Source organism: Lepidochelys olivacea, assembly GCF_965140295.1.
Source record: "Lepidochelys olivacea isolate rLepOli2 genome assembly, chromosome: 1".
Classification (NCBI taxonomy): Eukaryota; Metazoa; Chordata; order Testudines; family Cheloniidae; genus Lepidochelys; species Lepidochelys olivacea.
This window is the reverse complement of record NC_140411.1, coordinates 330500276-330521805: the sequence shown is the minus strand read 5'-3', so window position 1 is coordinate 330521805 and position 21530 is coordinate 330500276. Positions and strand designations below refer to the sequence as shown.

Below are 21530 nucleotides of genomic sequence, written 5' to 3'. Positions count from 1 at the left end.
CAGGCCCTGGGTGGTGCAGCCTCAGATGCTGAGGGGCTGTGTGAGCTGGGTGAGGGTCCCAGGGATGAAGCCCTCACCCTGCCTATGTCTCCCGTTCAGACCCAGGAGGGGTTGGGCTGGCTGGCCGTTGGGGTGCTCCAGGATACCAGCTGCGAGACCCTGTTGCGGTGTGACTGTGTCTCTTCGGGACAAGATCCAGGCCCTGCTCCGGTAACTGCCAAGGGTTTGAATTTGAATCCAGGGAACCAATCGGTGGAGAGAGAAATGGTCAGTGAAAAGGCAGATGACCTGGCTGGAAGGGGGGAGGAGCTGCTCGGCTTATGCTACCTGCCTGCCACAAGACCCCTGGGGCTCCCCGCCCCCCTTGCACATTGGAGAGGGGGCTCAGGCTGGCTCTGATGCAGTGAGGAAAGCAGGGAGCTCGCTGCCTACCCCCACTAGGACAGCAAGGGCAGCGCTGAGCCCAGTGGGAGCTGAGACCCCAGCTGAGTGGGGGGAGACACAGGCAGGGCAGGTGATCTGCTGGGAGTGGCAAGGTGCTTGGTAAGGAAAGTCTGGATGAGCCTAGGCAGCCTTGTGAACTGATGGCTGTGTCTAGTCAGCAGTGTGGGAAGGCGAGGAAAGTGGAAGATGAGTGTCCCTGTACCTTACCTATTACCTGGGTAGAGAATTGTGACAGTGAAGGAAATGTGCCTGTGTCTGTCAGGGGTATTGACTTGCCTATGGAGGGAGCTATCCTGATCTCCAAGCAGTTGCCTGTGACCAGCCTTGTGTGCTGGGACAAGGGGAATGAGATCCCAAGCTGTGTGTCTGGTAAAGGAGAAAATGTGTCCAGCTCTTCTTTGTCTGTGGAGCAGAAAGAAGGGGCCTTTCAGCCTGTGATGGTTGAGGGTAGTGCAGTTGTCTCAGAGCTGGTTCTGGATTCAGCTAAAGCCCAGAAAGGGAATGGCCCTAAGTTTGTGTCTGCTCGGGAGAATGGCACTGTAACTAGGTCGCATCCCGTTAGGGTCTATGTAAAACCCCAGAGACCAGACAATTCTGGTGCTTGTATCATAGGAAGACAGAAGGCAGGAGATTCTGGAAATGAACTGCTGGCTAAATAAGTGGAGGAGGATTTTGGTTTGATGGAACATTGGTCCTCCTTCTGTAGGGAAAGAGCTGTATAATTTGGATGGCCTCCACCTCAGTAGAAGGGGAAACAAGCTCCTCAGGGACAGGCCTGCCTGAGTAGTCAGGAGGACATTAAACTAATAGCAAAAAGGAGAAGGTAAAAAAATTCAGAGAATAGCCTAGAGCCCTCAAATGGCAGATTTTCAATTGAGTTTTGCAGCTCTTTTGGGACGCCTGGAGCGAGGAGGAACACCTTACATCAATTCCAAAGGCCATGAATCATGCAGCCATATCCACTGAATCAGTTGCTGCCTGGAGCAAAATCCTTGCACAAAGTGTCCTTCAGAGACTTCAGACATACACTGCTCTCTCTAGTCGTCTGGCAGTTTGTCCACAAATTTAGCAATTGCAGAGAAATTAAAATTATACTTGGGCAAGACAGCTTGATAATTTGCCACCTTCTTTTGATGTGGAATAAGCCTTTCTGCCACAGAGGCTGAGTCTCTCATACTCCTTCTCTTTAGTACGAATTTAGGGTGTGACGGGCACAAGTGTTCAATTGCGGCTGTGATCACTGAACTGGGATTGGGATGAGTGAAGAAGTAATCAAAGTCCTTCTGGGGGACTTGATGTCTATCCACTCCCTTGGCAGTCAGTGGAATGGATTAGGGTCTTCCAGAGTTTGTTAGCTCCACAAAAGCCTCATTAATTGGAAGGGCACCCCTTCTCAGAGCTGGGATCTGTAAAATGTAAAGGATGGTTTGCCGATTCTCTGTTGAGTTGAGTTATCTGAATTCCCAGAGAATTGGCCACTTGTCTCATCAAATCCTGAAACAGCTTGTAATTCTCTGGGGGAGGACAGAGACACTCAGGCATGAATATATCGTCCACAGACAGTGACAAGATATGGAGGGACATCTGTGTGTTCCTCCATTATTTCTCCTCTCTCAATAAAGGTCCAACCTGGATAGCGGAAGGACTGGTTAAGCAACTCGTTCAGGGGCTTCTCAAAGTTGAGAAGGAACTCTCTTTTCAGCATGGGACACTGACAAACATCCAAATTCTCTTTGACCAGCCATGACCAGTAAAGCCTGGGTCACCCATAGAAAAGGGCACCATACAGTGGCTTCCTTATAAGACCACTATTTCCTAGGTACCAAGTCACTGTCGTGATGCCAGACTGCTGATGCAGATGTGTGTGGAGGGCACACTTGGCCCATTGAGGTTGAAGGAGGTATCAGTAAAGGAGACCCCCTATAATCAATAGATTGTACTGGATAAGGTGGTCAAAATGCCAAGGATACAATCAGTGCCAACTGTACCAGAGGAGCTCCTGGTGCTGACAATCAGCCTAAGAGAATGGAGAGACAGCATCAAAGGTTCTGACAGTGCCAGCCATGTTAGCACAGTAGACTGCTTCAGCAGCATTAGCCTCACGGATTAGTACTAATTGCATTGACGGTACAGACCATGTTGATTGTATGGAAATTTTCGGTTGCAGTGCCTGGTTGGGCCACGCACGTGCAGTAACTGCCTTGAGGCGCTGTTGGAATCTCGTTCGGCGCACACACAACCAGATCCCCTCAGTTCCTTCCCTACTGTAGAGTCCTAGTTTCGAACACCAAAGCAGAGGGGAGGAGAGTGAGTAGTGGAGCACCCACAGGGGGACATATCTCGAAGAACCTCAGCCACTGCACAAGGTAAGTGGCCCTCTCTTCTTCTTTGTGTGCTGTCCCAGGGCGGGGGCAGCGCTCCACTTCAGGTGAATGTAGAGCAGTACCCCTTATGGTTGAGGGGACTTTGGAGTTATGTGCATAGTAGAAGTGGAAAGGACCATAAGGCCTAGTATGGCATCTGCCCTGGAGTCCTGTGTAATGGCATAGTGATTGACAAAAGTATGTTCTGATGCCCTGTGGTGGCGCTACAAATTTCCAAAATGGGTACATTGTGCAGAAATGCCACAGATGTTGCCATAGCCTGAGCAGAATGGGATCTGATCCCTGCTGGGGGGGGGGGGGGGTTCTATCTTATGTGTGTGGTAGCATAAGCTAATGCAGTTAGATATTCACTTAGAAAGCAGCTGTTTGGCTATCTGGATCATTCAGTAGTCAAGACAAACAGCCTTATGGATTTACGGAAAGGTTTCATTCTGGCTAGGTAGAAGGCTATAGCCCTTTGGACATCCAAGGTGTGCAGTGCTGCTTCCTGTGAGATTTTGTGCAGTTTAGGGTAAAATGTAGGGAGATTAATAGGTTGGTGATGTGGAAGGTTGACATCACTTTGGGGAGGAATTTCGGATAAGGTCGCAGCATGACCTTGTCCTTGAAAAAGGTTGTGTAGGGTGGATTGGCCATTAGTGCGCTAATCTCTCCAACCCTTCTAGCAGATGTGATAACCACCTGGAATGTTACCTTCATAGACATGTGTAGTAATGAGCAGGTAGCCAGTGACTTGAAGAGGGGTCTCATTAGTCCCTTGAGCACTAAGTTCAGATCCTATGTGGGTGAGTGTACTTCAGGGTAAAGATTCTGGAGGCCAGCCAGAAAGCGTTTTGTAGTCAGATGTGTAAATGTCAAGAATCCATCAATCTTGTCGTGGAAGGTGTTAATCGCCATGAGGTGTACCTTGATAGAGCTTAAGGGCAGTCCTGAGTTCTTGTTCTTCAGCTCTAAAAAGGTACTCTAGCATCACTGGTAGTGGCATGGTGCAGCGAGTGAGCTGTTTGGTAAGACTCCATATAGAAAAACATTTCCATTGTTGTGGGTAAGTACTGTGTGTGGATTCACATCTGCTGTTTGACACTAATCAAACACATGTTGAACAGGTTAACTTATGCAAATGGAACCATGGGAAAAAAATGCTTTCAGATGGAGTATCTGGTCATGGCTTATGACAGGAGGTCTGGTCTCATCGGAAGAGTCTGCAGAGAACAAACTGACATACGCAGCAGGTAAGGGTACCAGCTCTGTCTGGCCCCACGATGGGGCAATCATAATGATCTTGGCCTTGTCATCCTGTATCTTGCGTAGGACTGTGTATCAGAGGGATTGGCAAGAATGCACACAAGTGTCTTGTCCCACTGAATTAGGAAAGCATCTCCTAGCAATCAGGGACTGAGTCCTGCCCTGGAACATAACAGAGGTCATTTGTGGTTCTGTGCTGTGGCAAATAAATTGATGGATGGAAACCCCCATTGATGGAATATCTGTTGTAAGACTGTAGGATTCAACTCCCATTCGTACTCCTGTGAGAGCCTTCTGCTTAGTGTGTCAACGGTGGTGTTTTGGAATCCTGGATGGTGGGAAGCTGAAATATCGATGTTGTGTTGGATACACCAGTCTCATAACTTCAGTGCATAGAGAGTGAGATCAGGCTCCCCTTGTCTGTTGACGTAGAACGTGCATGCGACATTGTCAGTTATCACACGAATTGATTAGTTCCTTATGAGTGGTACAAAGTGGAGACGTGTTCCTTACTGCTTTGAGTTTTAGCAGGTTTATGTGAAGGCATCTCCCTGATGGAGACCACCTGCCTTGTACTGTGAGGTGGTCCAGGTGTGCCCCCCTGCCACGCAGGGAAGCATCTGCTGTGATCATGATTGAAGATGCTCTGTGGTGAAAAGGGATGCCTACACAGAGGTTTCCAGGGCTTGTCCACTACTGTAGAGATGTTAGAACATCAAGAGGTAGTGTTACCATCATACTCAGGCTGTGTTTGTATACTGAACTCAGCCAGCCCTGGAGACACTGCATGTGTAACCTGGCATGTTTTACCACAAATGTGGTGGTGGCCACGTGTCCCAGTAGTTGTAGACAGGTCCTTGCCTCAGTTCGCGGGCAGATGGAGACAGTGTCTCTGAGATGTTTGATGGCCAGGAATCTGGCATGAAGTAGACACACTTGTGTCTCATTGTGAATTGGAGGAATAGTCTGTGAGATGGATGTATTGTAATGTGGAAATATGCATCTTGTAGGTCGAGGGCTAAAAACTAGTCCTCCTGTTCCAGCGCTGGGATTATTATGCCTAAAATGACCATCTTGAATTTTTGGAATCATACAAATTTGTTGAGTTTTCGTAGGTCTAGTGTTGGGCACCATCCACCACTTTTCTTCTGGGTCAGAAAATAGTACAAACACCCTTCCTTCTGTATTGTGTTGATACTGGTTCCACGGCAACTAGCCGTCATAGACTATCTACTTCCAATCTTAAGAGGTGCTCATGAGAAGGGTGCCTGAAGAGGGTTGGGGAGGAGGGTAAGGTAGGGGGACAAGAAGTAAAAGGGATAGAATAGCCTGACTGTATTATTTCTGAGACCCAGCGGTCTTGGGTTATGCGCTCCCATGCCTGGCAGTGGTGACCAAATGGGAAGGTAAGGGCTGGTGTCAAGGGGAGGTCATTCAGACCCTTGATCAGACCTTCAAAACTGTGGTTTGTTCCCTGAAGGTTGAGACACCGCTGGTTGTGGTTGTGTCTGCCAGCGTCAAGGTGGTCTATTTCTGTACCTGCCCTCCTCAGATGGTCTGGATTGAGAGCAGGTATATTGAGTTAGTACCGCTTCTTTTTAGGGGGCAGTGTATAGATGCCGAGCATACGAAGAGTCACGAGAAAGTCTTTCATGGTGTGAAGAACTTCAGTTTTTTCTGAAAAAAGTTTTTCCTTATTGAAAGGCAAATCCTCTACCTTTACTTGTAGCTCTTTCAGTATGCCAGATGACAGTAGCCAGGAGGCTCTGCGCATCACTGTAGCTGTGGCCGTGGTACAGACCACATTACTGGCGACATCCAGGGAGGCCTGTAGGGCCATGCTTGTGACCAGTTGTACCTCAATAAGCACGGATTTGAATTGTGCTCTGTCTTCAGGGATCTCCGCAGTAAACTCGAAGAGTTTTCCATAATTGTCTAAATCATATTTAGCCACAAGGGCACTGTAGTTGGTAATGTCGGGGAGGTGTAGACCTTGCGGCCCAAAAGGTCCAGTTGCTTATGGTCTTTGTCCTGTGATGTAGATCAGTGTTGAATTTGTTTGGTCCTGTGGTTAGCAGCTTCAACCACTAAAGAACTTGGTTGTGGATGGACAAACATTCCTTTGGCTGGCACATAATATTTTTGGTCCACCCTTTTGCATGTTGGGGGGAAGGGGCGATGGCTGGGGTCTGCCACACCGTTTCTGCTGGGTTTAGAATAGCATCATTTATGAATAGGGCTATTTTTGAGGAAGAAGATGGTTGCAAGATTAACAGTTTATGTTGATTTTCTTGGACTTCAAGTGGGAGGTCCTGGCTAATCACTATGCGTTTGAATAACTCCTGGAATTGTTTAAAGTCATCAGCCAGGATGGGTGGAGATGGCACGATGGCTTCATCAAGAGAAGAAAAAGAATTATGTTCAAGGGATACTTTCTTAGGAACGGGTTCTTCCTCTGGTTCCTCGGATATCTCCTTTGTGGTTGGTTTAGACCTAGTTGGAGAGCACAAAGGAGAAGGTTTCGGGGTGTCCCTCTCCTATTCAGGTTGAAGTGATTTTTCCATTAGGATCATTTTTTGAGGTGGAGATCCCAATCGCTCTCACCTTCAGGTTGCTACAGCGGACACACTCGGATGGTATGTGCGTCTCTGTGAGGCATCTCACACAGAGAGAGTGCCCATCAGAGCACAGCATAGCTTCTTCGCAAGAGCTGCATTTTTTTACACCAGGGGAGCCTGGCATGATCAAAGTAAAGTCCCAGGTGGACCAAGAACTTTGAGTTTTGTGCTCCACAGGAAGCAGGGAACAGGGGAACACAGTGTTATATAAAAAAAAAAATTTACTTAGTTTTTTCTAACTACTTATCTAAGGAAAGTTAAATTGAAGCGAACAATTAACTATTTTGCCATCTCTAGGGGTAGAAGCTGACGCACTATCCCGAGCTCAGTCTTCAGTCGAGGACGGTTGAGAAGGAACGGTAGGGGGTCAAGCAGTGTGCACACTGAACGAGACTCCAACGACACCGCAAGACACCTATTGCACATGCATGGCCTCACCAGGCACTGCTACCAAAAATCTCCAATTAACAGCGCCGGGACGCACCATCACCTGAAGTGGAGCACCCACCAGGACACACATTTTGAAGAACCTCAGTTAATGCACAAGGTAAGTAACCCTCTCTTGCACTGATGGTGCAGACCATATTGATGTTGCTGGTTGTTACAGCAGTGCTGAGCAACATGACTGCACGGAGGTGCTAAGTGTTCTGATTGCACAGAACAAACAATAACGCTGTTAGCTTTGGATGTACTGACATAGCCAATAGTCTTGAAGAGTCCAGTAGAGGGAGACATCAAATCTCTTCCAAGACAGACATGAGAGGTGGGGACTGTAGTGAAAGAGCTTGGTACATCAATAATGCCAAAATAGGGCCTTTTTCATCACTTCAGATTGAGACAGGTGAAGACACCAGACTTCACGGTACCAGAGTCAACAGCACTGCCTCAGAGAGAGCCAACGTGCTCTTGTGCTTTTGATGTGCTGAACCAGTTCCAGAAGACTTACTGTACAATTTCTTTGGTGAGGATGTAGACTTTTGAATGCTTCTCAGGATAAGAACACTTAGAGCACTTACATGAGACAGCAGAAGCATATGAAGAACAATGTTTCTCATCCAACTTGTGCTTAAAGTCTTGTGCTAGAGGAGGGGCACTCCTGATACAGAATCTATCGGTTCAAAGTTAGGGTCCAGTTCTGATACTGGACACACAAGTCTGATCATGTCCATTAGATGGACCACTGAACAACAGTCTGTCTGCTTTTTCATTGTAGTGGGCAAGGAGGTACAAATTGGGCATCTGTCCCTCATATGCCCTTCCCCTAAGCAGAACAAACATCTTTCTTATCTATTCAGGACAGGGAACACAGCCCTGCATGTAACACATTGTTTGAAACCCAGGGATTTCTTCATAATTAACCTCCAGGATTTACTTTAAAACTAAACTAGCTAACCTAACACTAATTAAACTAACCCAAGTATAAACTATTTGCAAAAAGATTTTTAGAAAGCTGGCTGAACTGCAAAGCTATGGGGAGCTCATACTCTTGCCACCGGCCGTGAGAAGGAAATGAGAGGATAGCGGTGGACACACCCACTTTACAGCCTTGGCTGGGATCATGTACCACCTAGACATACTGCTGGCAAGAATCTCCCACTTTAGGTCTGTGCAAGTCTAGTGCACTAATGTGCACAATCACTTGAAGGAGAACCATTAAAACACAAATTATCAACATCACATGTCAAAATATACTAAGTAAATATCCTTAAATCAAACTCTAATAAGTTCTCAAGGAGCATTTTTCTTACTCTGCCTACCTGCAAATTTTAATTATTATAGATGTATACATTTTTAGTTGGTTTGTGTGTGAGGTGAAATCATAGTTTACGAACATTTACTGATAACAATCTAATTCTTCTAAACCTATTTAGAATACATTCTACTCTCAGGAATGAGGACTTTCCAGTGACCCCTTCCAGTCAGTACAGGAACAGCATTGTTTGGCTCCAAGAGCTGCCCCACCCTGCTGGGTGTGTAGGAATAAGCTCTCTTGCTCCATCAAAGTGAACGAGGTCTCTTAATTCAACTACACTATATGTCCATGCCCAATATCATTAGTATTTCCTTGTTTCCCCATGCATTTGTGAACTTATTGAAACACTTCAACTATTCTAGCACTGGGCCTTTTTCTGGAGTAGAAATAGCTTATAATGTTACGTTACTGGAATAATTTTCTTTAAAAGTTATGTACAGTAGAATTCATTTTTTTCCTACAAATCCATATTGAGTAAGTCTTTTCATGAATTCAAAGTTGCCGCTCAGATGACTCAAACTCACATTTTATTAGTAGTAACGTTTATATTTAGAGTAATAAATATGTTGGTACCAAAACCACACTGCAACAAAAACCCTACTTACATGGAAATTCCATTTCAAATATGAATCAGGATCTAAAAATGTATCATTTCCAAACAGTATCCTTTGTTTTCCCTTTTAGCACTGAAGTAGTTTGCAAAGACTGTATAGGAGCCATAGAAACAAAATAAATCTTACACACATCAGTTCCTGAACACTTTACAGAAACAAAAATAAACTTGTTGAGAAAAGGATAATCCTTTCCAGGGAGCTACAAATTAAGCAGCAAAACACGGTAGTTCACTAGAGCCCACCAAAGCAGCAGAAAAAGTCAAATGCATACAGCTCCTCACAAAGAGAGATATATACTGGAAACCAAAAATAGCAAATACAGAGCATTAATGAATTGTAACACATAATGAGACTATAACCTGCCATTTAGTAATTGCACTAAATGTAGTTAAAAATGGTGGCCTTTCACATACTGGGATTAACAGATTATATCCGTAGGAGATGCCTTAGTTGAAACAAAAGATGCAGCCGTCTGGTTTCTAGAATCAGCATAAAGAAGTAAATTGGGAAGATTACTGAGGACACATTCCAAACTGCCAAATTGTATCACTCTTTGGAGAGTGGAGACCCCAAAAAAAAAAGCTATGCCATGTCAAAATAATAATACGAATACTTAACATTATCTTCAACCATTTTTTATCAAAAGGACCTCAAAACACTTTACAAACATTAATTAAACCTCACAACACTCTTCGGAGGTTAATCATATTTCAGGTGGGTATCTAACGATGAGAGAGGTTAAGCAACTTACTCAAGGTCACATAGCAAGATGCTGGCAGAGCTTGGAATAAAAACCAGCATTCTCAACTCCCCATTATTTTTCAAGCACCCAAAAGTATAGTAGACACCTGATAAAACATGAAAAAAACCCATAAACTTTAGTCTAAAGAGCATAGAGACTAAAATGTACAAAATGTTGTAAGTGAGGGTCATAGACAAAGGGGGAAGACGGACAACAAAAGTAAGGCAGCTACACAACTTGACAGTTTTATTATTTTGCTCATATTAGCTGTTCGCTCTTTCCCCTCTACTTCTCATGGAAGAAAGGTCAGGAGGAGTTTTAGAGAGAACTTCTAATTTGAGGAAGGAGATGGCCTGGCAAACAAACAGTTTCTGAGAGGGAGATCCAAGCATAAGAGCAGCTTGGAATAGAGAGGCTGTCAGCATTGGGGTGAGGAAGATGCAGAAGTGGGGATGAAAAAAAAAAAGGCAAATGAGTGCAACGGATGCAATGTATGAAGGAGAGAATATGAAAGGTGACCAGGTCAGAGCTGAAAGCATGGACTGTGTGATACAGGGCCTTTAAGGCAAGGGGGAAAAAAAGTCCATGTGATTCCCATCATCTGCTCAACCTACTGAACCAAATTCACCCTCTCCCAAGAAAATAAGGGTTGTTCACAACAGCCCCAAAATTAGCCTTTTCACACAGCACCCATGAATAAGGAACCATTAGTTCAGGGATTGAACAATGTAAGAGTACACCTATTTGCCTGAAGACTAAACCCACCACCTATAGCCCAATAAAAAAGACCAGTGAGCTCCAGTGACAACAGCTCCAGCCCCTCAGTCTCCCCCCCGACTGCCACGCCTTCCTGGTGAGTGGAAGCTACTTTACCCCCCCCCCCCAATCCTCTTCCCCTGCCTGCCCCATAAAGCTTAAACCCCCTCCCCACACACTATCGCCTTATCCCTTCCCCAGTATACGGAGAAGCCAGAGCCAGCCTGGCTCCCCCCACCCACGCGGGGTGCGTAGGCTCCTCTGCGCCCTCTCCTCCCGTGTGTAAGGAGGTTTTTCCTCTGCCCCCGACCCCGGTAACCGTTGGGGTTCAAACCTTACCGGTTACCCGGCGCCGCGATGAGGCGGCAGCGGGGAGAGCGCGCGCCGCAGACAACAGCAGCTGTGCGGCGGTAACGAAAGGCAACAGCTGTGAAGACGCGCGAGCTCGAGAGGAGGCAGAGCCGTCGCGGCGGCAGCAACAGCGCGCGGCCGGGATACAGGGGAGGGGGAGGGAACAGTGCGCTGCCAGGAGACAGAGGTGGGGAAAGGGGCCGGGCTTTAAACGAAGCTCCGCCCTAGCCCGAGGAAAGACTTGCGGAGATACGTCATCACGCCAGTTACCACCTTCCGTAAGAATTTAAGGGAGCTCCCTCCCATTCGACTACATGAAGAGGGGCGGGCGCTATATGTGATGGATAGCTACTTTATCCAATGGGAAAGGAGGTGAGGCGGGATTCCGTCAGATGGGCAAGTCTCTACCACAATAAGAGTCGCTGACTTTATGTAGTCCTTTGTTTGATTGACGTCCCTGTCCCTGAATCGGCAGAAGGGAAAAAGTGGGCGGGCTGAGCGTGCATTCAGGTTCCCTTATACCCAATGGCTATGGTGCGAAGGCAGGGCTCCGTTTGATGGGCATCTGGCCCACCTAAAGACGTGGCGCAAAGGCGGCATCAATTTGATCGGCTCCTCTGCCGTCTAATGGGAGTGGGTCAGAGTCCAATCATGGCGTGATGGGCTAGCCAATGGGCGCGCCGCAGAGGTGGTGTGAGCGTCTCTCGCGCTCTCTTTTCTCTAACGAGGGGGCCCCTCCTCTCCCCCTGCAAGCTGCCTGTTGGCTGGGGCCCTTGCAACGCGCGTCGGAGCCGGGGGCTGTAACGTGATGAGCCGAGACCCTGCGAAGGGCGGGGGAAAGCTCTGGCCTCGGGGTGAGGCGGCGGCGGCGGCTGCGCAGGGTGGCCCGGGCCTGCCTGGTAGGTACAGGGAGAGGTGGGGGCCTCTCGTCTCCTGCTCCCGGAGACGGGTTCCCAACGGGGTGGGGGGGACCCTCTGTCCGGGCCCAGCGCGAGCCGGACTCGGCCCTGCGGGCGGGCGCAGGTGCCCCTCCCGGGGGCACGTAGGGGACCCCGCCCGCGAGCCTTTCAGAGCTGCCGGTTGGCTGAGGCGTCCCGCTGGGCGGGGAGCCGGAGCGGCGGGGCGAGTGAGGCGCAGAGGGAAGCCTCCCCTTCGACCCGGCGGAGCCGCGAGTCCTGTCGCGGCGGGGCAGGGGCGCCAGTTCAGATTTTGGTGGAGGTTGATTCTTCCAGCAGTGGCCCCTGCCAGGTGCCCCGGGGGAATGAACAGGACAGGCTCCAGGCAATCCTCGAGTTGCCCGCTCCCAGCTTCTGGCAAACAGCGAGGACCATGCAGACCATGGTGTTGGATCCCTGCCCACCCTGGCTAATATCCTCCGTGAATTTATCTAGTTCTTACTGGAACCCTGTTACAGTTTTGGCTTCACAACGTCCCCTAGCAAAGAGTTCCACCCCTTGACTGTAAAGAAATACTTGTTCGTTTGTTTTAAATCTGCTGCCTGTTAATTTCATTTGGTGACTCCTGGCTCTTGTGTTATGAGTAGTAAATAATTCCTTATTAAATTTTTCCACACCATTCATGATTTTATAGCCCTCTGTCATATGCTTCGTTAGTCATCTCTTTTCCAAGCTGAAAAGTCCCAGTCCTATTAATCTCTCCTCATACAGAACCCATTCCATACCCCTAATAATTTCTGTTGTCCTCCTCTGTACCTTGTCCAAATCCAATATATCTTTTTTGAGATGGGGTGACCAAATCTGCACACACTATTCAATATGTTGGCATACCATGGATTTATGTAGAGGCAATGTGATATTTCTCTCATATTATCTATTCCTTTCTTAATGATTCCCAATATTCTGTTAGCATTTTTAATTGCCACTGGACATTGAGCAGATGTTTTCAGAGAACTATTCACAATGACTCCAAGACTTCTTTATTGATGGGTTCAGCTAATTTAGACCCCATCATTTTGTATGTATAGTTGGGATTATATTTTGCCAACTGCATTACTTTGCATTTATCAACTTTTGAATTTCTTCTGCCATTGTGTTGCTCAGTCACCCAGTTTTGTGAGATCCCTTTGTGACTCTTCGCAGACTGCTTTGGACTGAACTATCTTGAATAATTTTGTGCTAGCTACAAATTTTACCACCTCACTGCGTACCCCTTTTTCCAGATCATTTATGAATATGTTGAATAGGACTTGTCCCAGTACAGACCCCTGAGGGAAACCACTATTTACCTCTCTCCATTCTCACCTTTTATTCCTACCCTTTGTTTCCTATCTTTTAACTGAAGTGCCTGGCAGTGCTTTCAGGATCACTTACTTTACTTTAATGATGGGTTTCAGAGTAACAGCCCTGTTAGTCTGTATTCGCAAAAAGAAAAGGAGTACTTGTGGCACTTGTAGCTCACAAAAGCTTATGCTCAAATAAATTGGTTAGTCTCTAAGGTGCCACAAGTCCTCCTTTTCTTTTTACTTTAATGATAAGCCTTTTGTTATCTTAATCACCCTGTCTCTGGTTATAAACAAACTCCCTGCACCAAAGGCTGTGCTGCTCCCAGCTTCAGAAGTTATTACATATCACACTCAAGCTGTTGCAGTTAAGAGCTCTGTCTGGGGCTAGAGTGAGAAGACCTCCCCTAGGGAACTCGGGGAGAGGGTCTAGAGTCCTCCCCCCCCCCCCCCCACGCACCCAAATGTCACCCCTGGGCCAGGGGTGAAGACTCATGCGCTTCGGGGAACATCGCTGACTCACAAGCACCTTCCACCATGGCAGAATCCTGCTGACACAGAGGACAGGAATACAGCTGCTGCCTGCTCCAAGTAATCTGGGTGGGGAACAGACCACAGTAGTGCAGGGCCCTGAGGAGTTCATGATATCAGAAGTCAACTATGAATTCCAGAACCTTGCTAATCCTAATTGGCCAGGCATAATCGCAGGAAATGCTCCTCTAGACTCAGGCTTGGATGGCCTACACATGATACTTATAGCTACATAGCTGTGTCACAGGGGTGTGGGGGAAAACAGAGACGTAACCCTTATTGTTGATATATTCCTCAGCAGAAGTATTTGTCCATCATCATAGCTAACATCATTCAGGGAGGTGGTATTCCTACCTTGACAGAAAAATTACTCCTATCAGTGTAGGGCAGTGGCTTTCAGACTATTTTTCTGAGGATCCAGTTGAAGAAAATTGTTGATGCCTGTGATCCAATGGAGCTGGGGATGAGGTGTTTAGTGTGTAGGAGGGGCTTAGATCTGGGGCAGAGGGTTAGAGTAGGGGGGTGAGGGCTGCGGGGTGGGACCAGGAATGAGGAGTTCAGGGGTGGGAGGGGGCTCTGGGCTGGAGCAGGGGTTCGGGGGGTGAGGGCTGTGGCTGGGAATGAGGGGTTATGGGAGTGGGAGGGGGGTGCTGGGCTGAGGGTTGGGATGGAGGGGGTCTGTGACCTGGGGATGAGGGGTTTGGGGTGCAGGAGGGGGCTCAGGGCTGGGGCAAGAGGTTGGAGTGTGGGAGGGGGTCAGGGCTCTGGGCTGGGGGGGCAGGCTCTTGGGGGGCAGGGATGAGGGGTTTGGGGGTGCAGGAAGGGGCTCTGGGTTTGGGGGGGCTCAGGACTGGGGCATGGGATTGGGGCACGGGTTTGGGGGGTGGGCTTACCTCCGGCAGCTCCCAGTCAGCAGCACAGCCGGGATGCAGAGGCAGTAGGCCAGTGGGAGTGCAGAGCTGGTGCTCGGGGCAGGGGCAGTGCGTGGAGCCCTGTGCCGCTCCCCCCCACCCCCCAGGAGCCAGTCCTGCTGATGGTCACTTGTGGGGCGCAGCGCGATGTCAGAACAGGTAGGGACTAGCCTGCCGTAGCTGGGCAGCACCACTGATGGGACTTTTAACTGCACAGTCAGCAGTGCTGACCAAAGCCACTGCGACCCAGTCCCTTCCATTCTGTGACCCAGTTCTGGGTTGCGACCCATGGTTTGAAAACCATTGGTGTAGGCTATGTCTACACTCCAGTCTCCAGTATATAGACATAGAGTAAGGGTTTATTGACCTAGGGAGTTATTAAACTAGATTAAACAAATTTGGAATATGGCATTTATGGGGGAGTGAGAGCATCCACTAAAACAGTTAATCTGCTTTAAATTACACCCTACTTTATTCCAGATCAGTGTCCAGGGACAGACAAGCCCTAATATCCCAAAATAAAAGGAGTGTCCAGGATTCTTGCTATCAGTGCCTTCAGGCCAGCAAAAGGAGGCTGTGAATATGAAGTGTCCCAAATAATGAGGCAACTGACAATAACTTGTTACCCAGAAGCAGTGAATATACTATGTGCCAAAAACGCAACAGAAGATGGCATTTTTTTCCATTTGGATAATTAGTTGGAGTTAGTGAATGTCAGTAGTTTTCTTTCCCTAAAAAATTTTTAACTCAAGAAATAAAATGCCTTAGCATAGTAAAATAGATATGTGGCTAAAGCCGTTCATAAGGTAAAATGCCCATGGATTAGTTGAAGAAAATTGATCCAGACAATCATTCTTAACATTCAGTGTTACAGGGATGAGGTTGTTCCTTGAACTGGAACATTGTTTTAGGATACCTTATCTTTTAAAGGTGAGAAAAACAGTTTAAAAAAAAAAAGTTTAAAAGTCCAAATCATTAATATACTACACAGTTTAAGGATGACCAATACATTAACCTTCTCTTACCTGCCGAGCTCTATGTTCAGGTTCTACCCTTGTTCCATGCATCAGTATTTCCACTAAAATAAATGTGAGTTGTGCGCACACATCCTCCAAGAGCAAAATTTTGACTTCAAGAAATCTAAAAGAGCAGACAAGATTTTCTGCATTGCTTGGACCATATCATGCTCCCTACATCCCTATGTGAAGAGGTGCCTCCATCCTGGGTTTTCAACTCCCCAGTCAGCCTTTTTCTGTGTTGCCTTTTTCTGTGGTGCATTCCCTGCAAGAGGGCATTTCCTCATAGCACAGTTACATTGGAGCCATCCTGCCTGAGTGCTGGGGGCCAGTTGTGGTGCAGGGATAAAGTCTTCTACAAAATCTCCTGGGATCTGACAGATTTGTCTCACTGAGGTAAAGGATTGACCCCCAATCCCCCTTTTACAGGATTACAATGAGGAAACCTCTAAGGAATTGTAGTAGAGATTTCCATACAAAAAGCCTCTGTTCCATAATTTAACATGTTTGGGGCGGGGGGGAGATGGATGATCTAATCACTTGTTGTTAGATCACCATTTTTATGGAAGGAAGCTGGCCGTTTGGTATATGTAAGTGTTTTGGCTATACATCTCTTGTTAAGTATTCTTTCTCTGAAGAACATATTTAAACTGCTGGGTTTTAGTCATATTTTTCCATCTAATTTTTCTTTCCAATAAGTTTCTCGCATAATTTTTCTCAACTGTGAGAAATTTAGCCCTTTTAGTACCAAATACATAAATTATTAGTTGGGACTGTCCTCATTGTCTACATTGAATATAATCAGATCGAGATCATTGGTCAATGGGCAATTTCCTGTCCAGTGATTAACTCCCCTTTATCCATCAGAATGTGGTCCAGAATAGTTCTTGTGTTGGGTGCAGTATTTTTTTGTGTTATAAACTTTTTTATTTTCTAAACTCCAGTGTTTTACTACCAGCTGCACAAAACCTCCATTTCATGCCTCTCCAATGGAAGTTCTCCCTAACAACCGTCGTCCCCCCCTCCCCCCCCATACACTAAACAGTTACAAAAGGAGTAACTTAGAGGACAATTTAAGAACGCCCTGGTTTGATTTGGTGGCCTGTAACAGATCTCCCCAGTAGTTAGCACAGTGATCTATATGCAGTCAAGATCCTATAGTTTTGCATTAAGCATAACTCTAAAACAGGTAATGGTGTCACTATCCTTCCTAAACAGGTTATAACCAATGATATTTGACATCCCAGACCTGTGACTTGTCCCACCCGTTTCATTAAGGTCAATGTCTATTTTCTATTAATTGAGAATTTTCAGTTCCTCTTGCTTGTTACCCATACTCCTAGCATTGTTAATTAATTTTTTCTCTTCACATGTTTTCCCACATCTCTTCAATGTGTTTGGAACATGTTGAATATGAGTTGGTACGACATTTGGCTCCTCCGCTCTCACCTTTCTTTGTTAGGTTAATGCTCTCCAGGCGGCTTCTGCTAGTCTCCAGCTGAGAAATTCAGCCCCCGTAACTCTGAGCCTGCAAGGTGCAGGCCATCTCGTTCATTGTGCCCCCTCTCCCACTGGGACGGGGCCACAAAAATTCCAGTGTCACACTAGTAGTGCAGCCAGCAATTCCTCTCCTTCAGCCTTCTATTGATGGGACCAGAAGGATCTATGAGAATATCACTTGGTCTTTTACCTTCATCTCCTTTTCAAGATCTAAGTCTTTTGTAGTCTGTGTAGTTCCATGTGATGCTAAGTCATTGATTCTAATGTTTCAACAGCAGCAGTGGAGACTTGCCAGATTACTTCGTAATTCTGTCCAATCATGCAATTACATGTCAAATTTTTGCTCCAGGGAGACAACACACCATCCTGTTATTCTTCAGTCCCTTGCTGAGTTCTCTCTCCACTCTTCTTTATATGGAATCACTAATGATAATTGTTTGCATTTTCAGGATGACTGAATAATCTGTCACAAGGCAAACAGCTACCAAACTGCAAGGATGCCCATCAGCTATGACCCCAATAGCTTTCTGTTCCGTTTCTCGATAGCTGACTTACTGGTTATCTGATAACTATTTGATAATTTTAGCCAGGCTGAATGCCTCCTAGCTCTGTGTCACAAGTGGTCAGTTTGTTTGTTGGCTTTCTGCTCTTTCTAGTTCCCTTATTTCCAGTCCTTCCCCTTGTGGTGTCTGTGGCAACAATTGCTGAACCTGGTTATCCAAGAAGTAGTCACCTTCTTGGATGAAGTACATTTATGAAACTAGCATTTCCAGACTACATCTCCTTGATAGTACCCCTACCAGCCAGGCAGCATTCTTGTTTTATCCCTTGCCAGCAGCTTGTGTTGTTTATCCCTTTCTATGGGAATTTGGAATCGGAGCATGTGGGAGAAGTACTTTCAGTAAACAGTGGGTCTCTGCACTCAAGTGGATAGGAATAGCTTTTTTTGTCTCCTGGGCAAAGCTCTTTGCCTCTTAAAGATTAAATAGGAAGAAAGTTTGTCAAGGTTCCTCCCCCACTCTGAACTCTAGGGTACAGATGTGGGGACCTGCATGAAAAAACCTCCTAAGCTTATCTTTACCAGCTTAGGTCAAAACTTCCCCAAGGTACAAAATATTCCCCCCGTTGTCCTTGGACTGGCCGCTACCACCACCAAACTAATACTGGTTACTGGGGAAGAGCTGTTTGGACGCGTCCTTCCCCCCAAAATACTTCCCAAAACCCTGCACCCCACTTCCTGGACAAGGTTTGGTAAAAAGCCTCACCAATTTGCCTAGGTGACTACAGACCCAGACCCTTGGATCTTAAGAACAATGAACAATCCTCCCAACACTTGCACCCCCCCTTTCCTGGGAAATGTTGGATAATACTTCCCAAAACCCTGCACCCCACTTCCTGGACAAGGTTTGATAAAAAGCCTCACCAATTTGCATAGGTGACCACAGACCCAAACCCTTGGATCTGAGAACAATGAAAAAGCATTCAGTTTTTTACAAGAAGACTTTTAATAGAAATAGAAGTAAATAGAAGTAAAGAAATCACCTCTGTAAAATCAGGATGGTAGATACCTTACAGGGTAATTAGATTCAAAACATAGAGAACCCCTCTAGGCAAAACCTTAAGTTACAAAAAAGATACACAGACAGAAATAGTTATTCTATTCAGCACAATTCTTTTCTCAGCCATTTAAAGAAATCATAATCTAACACATACCTAGCTAGATTACTTACTAAAAGTTCTAAGGCTCCATTCCTGGTCTATCCCTGGCAGAAACCAGCATACAGACAGACACAGACCCTTTGTTTCTCTCCCTCCTCCCAGCTTTTGAAAGTATCTTGTCTCCTCATTGGTCATTTTGGTCAGGTGCCAGCGAGGTTACCTTTAGCTTCTTAACCCTTTACAGGGGTGAGGAGCTTTCCCCTGGCCAGGAGGGATTTCAAAGGGGTTTACCCTTCCCTTTATATTTATGACAAAGTTGTACAAATCTGAATATGTGCTGTTAGGCAGCTGAAATCCTCTTTGGAAAAATGTCTATAGGGTTTGACTTTCTGAAAACACCGCCTGACAGAGAGTGGGAGAGAAATAGTGGAAGCAGAAAAAGCTGTGAGACCATGGATCTAAAATACATTTCTGAAGGTGTGGGTAGGAGGGGTTTGGTATTCCTGAAATCACTTGTCTTTCTTTCCTGCTTTGAAATTTGGTCTCTAATATTGTAGTAGCAGGTCATATATAGGGCTGTATGCAGGAGCCCTCAGAACTCCAGCTCTTGTGACACCAAGCTAAAATCATGAACAACTGGAACTGTGAATAGGGAACAAAATAAACTTAGATTGTAATTGGGGCCTGTTTGTTCATATACACCATAACCAGTTCAGTGGGGCATTGATCCCTGACCGCCCTCTAAGCACGACTGTAATACAACTGATGTCAGAGCCAACACTAACTGTGCAAAGGGCTGGGTGGCTATTGGCTAAGTTATCACAAAAATTGTCCTTAATCCTTATTAGTTTCCCTTAGATCATTCAGTCTGAGCAGCAGTTTCCAGGACATTTCAGTTAGTGTCTTTACTACCTTGTACTTCCTCTGCATTTTACTCCTTTGATGAGAAAAGCATCTCTACAAGAGCAGCATCCATTTTAGAGAAGTTTACACACTATTTGTGCTTTGACAGGAACTAAGTAACATAACACTTCTGTGTATGTCATAGTCCCGGAAAAAGCGTTCAGCCTTGTACAAACCTCCAAAGCAGAAACTGTATTTGTTGACCACAGTCTAGAGAGATTCACAAAGATGACAGCCTGCACAGAGAAGTCCAAAGTTAAGGATGATTTAGGATTAAGGCCTCTATAGTTTAACTGTAAATTGCTGTATTTGCTCTGCAGAATGTGTTTTCTTAGGGACATGAGAGGATGAGGGCTTGGCTAATTGGCTTACAAAAAGCATTCAGGTTTGAGTGGTGAATTCATTTGGGAAGAGGACCAGAATTAAAATGCTCAGTGTTAAGACTTGTATCATTGGAAGAACAGAGTCATAAAAGGGAAATGTGAAATACGGTCTGCTGTCTAGGTGAGGTGGAATTGTGATGGGTTCTGAAAGCAATAACAAGGAATGAAACTTTTGCTTGTGAATCTTCAAGATATATTCCATATGTTCTTGATATGCCATTTTTGACTGGTTGTTTTTTTTTTCCTGGTCTTAGGTTGTTGCTGACAGTTGGGGGGGGAAAACTCCCTATCAAAGCTGTTTAAATGAGAATGTCCCTGGCACAGAGAGTGCTGCTCACATGGCTTTTCACATTACTCTTCCTGATTATGTTGGTGTTAAAATTGGACGAGAAAGCACCATGGAACTGGTTTCTTATCTTTATTCCAGTCTGGATATTTGATACTATCCTTCTCGTTATGCTAATTGTAAAAATGGCTGGGCGATGTAAGTCTGGCTATGACCCTCGCAACGGTTCTCAAAACGTAAAGAAAAAGGCCTGGTACCTCATTGCAATGCTGCTTAAATTAGCTTTCTGCCTTGCCCTCTGCGCTAAACTGGAACAATTTACTGAAATGAAACTGGTGTATGTCTTTATCCCCTTATGGGCCTTGCTCATGGGGGGAATGATTGAGCTTGGATATAACATCTTCTATGTACGAAGAGACTAAGTTGTAACAAAACTTTTTCAAGTTGACCAATTTCAGATTACTGGATCATCCTATCTTGGTACAAGCTTAAACTTCACACAGCAACTACAAATAATAAATGTCAATCTGAAAATTTTATTTAAGACAGGCAGGTATTTAAAGTGGACTTGTTCAGTTTTTATTTTAGAACTGTCACAAATATCTTCATGTAAATAAAGTATGTTTGACTTCAGCTGTGTTTCTAAACATGATGTAATTTGTTAAAACAGAATTCATGCATTTTTGTGACACACATCTTCACCGCCTCATAAAACTACTAGACCTTCCATTCTAAAGAGTGCAGCCTGTTTAAATTCTGGGAGGAGGATTTAGTTTTCCACTACATATTGAAATAAGTAGCTTCTTGGAACTGATAGAATAGTTCTAATACAGTTTTCTGTAATGTACTAAATTTTCTGTGGAGCATTGATAACAGCTGAAAGTATTTACAGTGGGGCTAATACCCCTGCCTATTACCATTGCCTGACATGTCACATAAGATGCTGTTTTTCTGTAATTTACAACTATGCCAGACTAACAGTTCAGGTTGAAATTTTCCAGGGAGTTTCTGCCTCCGAATAATTTTTTTTTTTAGTTAATTAATTTTGGCTAATAGGGTTCAGCCATTTCTGAGACAGGTTCTCTTTCAAAAACTCTAGCACTCCTGGATTTTGGAGCAAGGAATTTGAAATGAGGGAGGAAGTCACTTTGTGTCAGGGAGGTGCCTTCTGCCATTCTCCGTGACCATCTGCACA

The 21530-nt window shown here is 45.7% G+C and overlaps 2 protein-coding genes across 4 annotated transcripts in view; one reads left to right on the top strand and one right to left on the bottom strand.

Moving 5' to 3' along the window:
* Positions 1-11068, bottom strand: part of PHTF2 (putative homeodomain transcription factor 2) — a 183417-nt gene extending 172349 nt beyond the window's left edge. For 2 of the 3 annotated variants that reach the window (XM_084649563.1, XM_084649564.1), the window contains exon 1: positions 10896-11068. The gene's annotated coding sequence lies outside the window, so the exon portion shown is untranslated. The remainder of the gene's footprint in view (positions 1-10895) is intronic. The other variant, XM_084649562.1, reaches the window with a different exon arrangement.
* Positions 11069-11483: 415 nt separating this feature from the next.
* On the top strand, positions 11484-20968 carry TMEM60 (transmembrane protein 60). Its single transcript, XM_084613650.1, has 2 exons — positions 11484-11806; positions 20304-20968. Exon 2 carries the CDS (start codon positions 20353-20355, stop codon positions 20755-20757), a length of 405 nt encoding a protein of 134 aa, XP_084469776.1. The 5' UTR covers positions 11484-11806; positions 20304-20352; the 3' UTR covers positions 20758-20968.
* Positions 20969-21530: the final 562 nt, after the last annotated feature.

Excerpts from the sequence above, each read along its gene's own strand:
- TMEM60 (XM_084613650.1), top strand. The coding sequence starts at position 20,353 with ATGAGAATGTCCCTGGCACAGAGAGTGCTGCTCACATGGCTTTTCACA.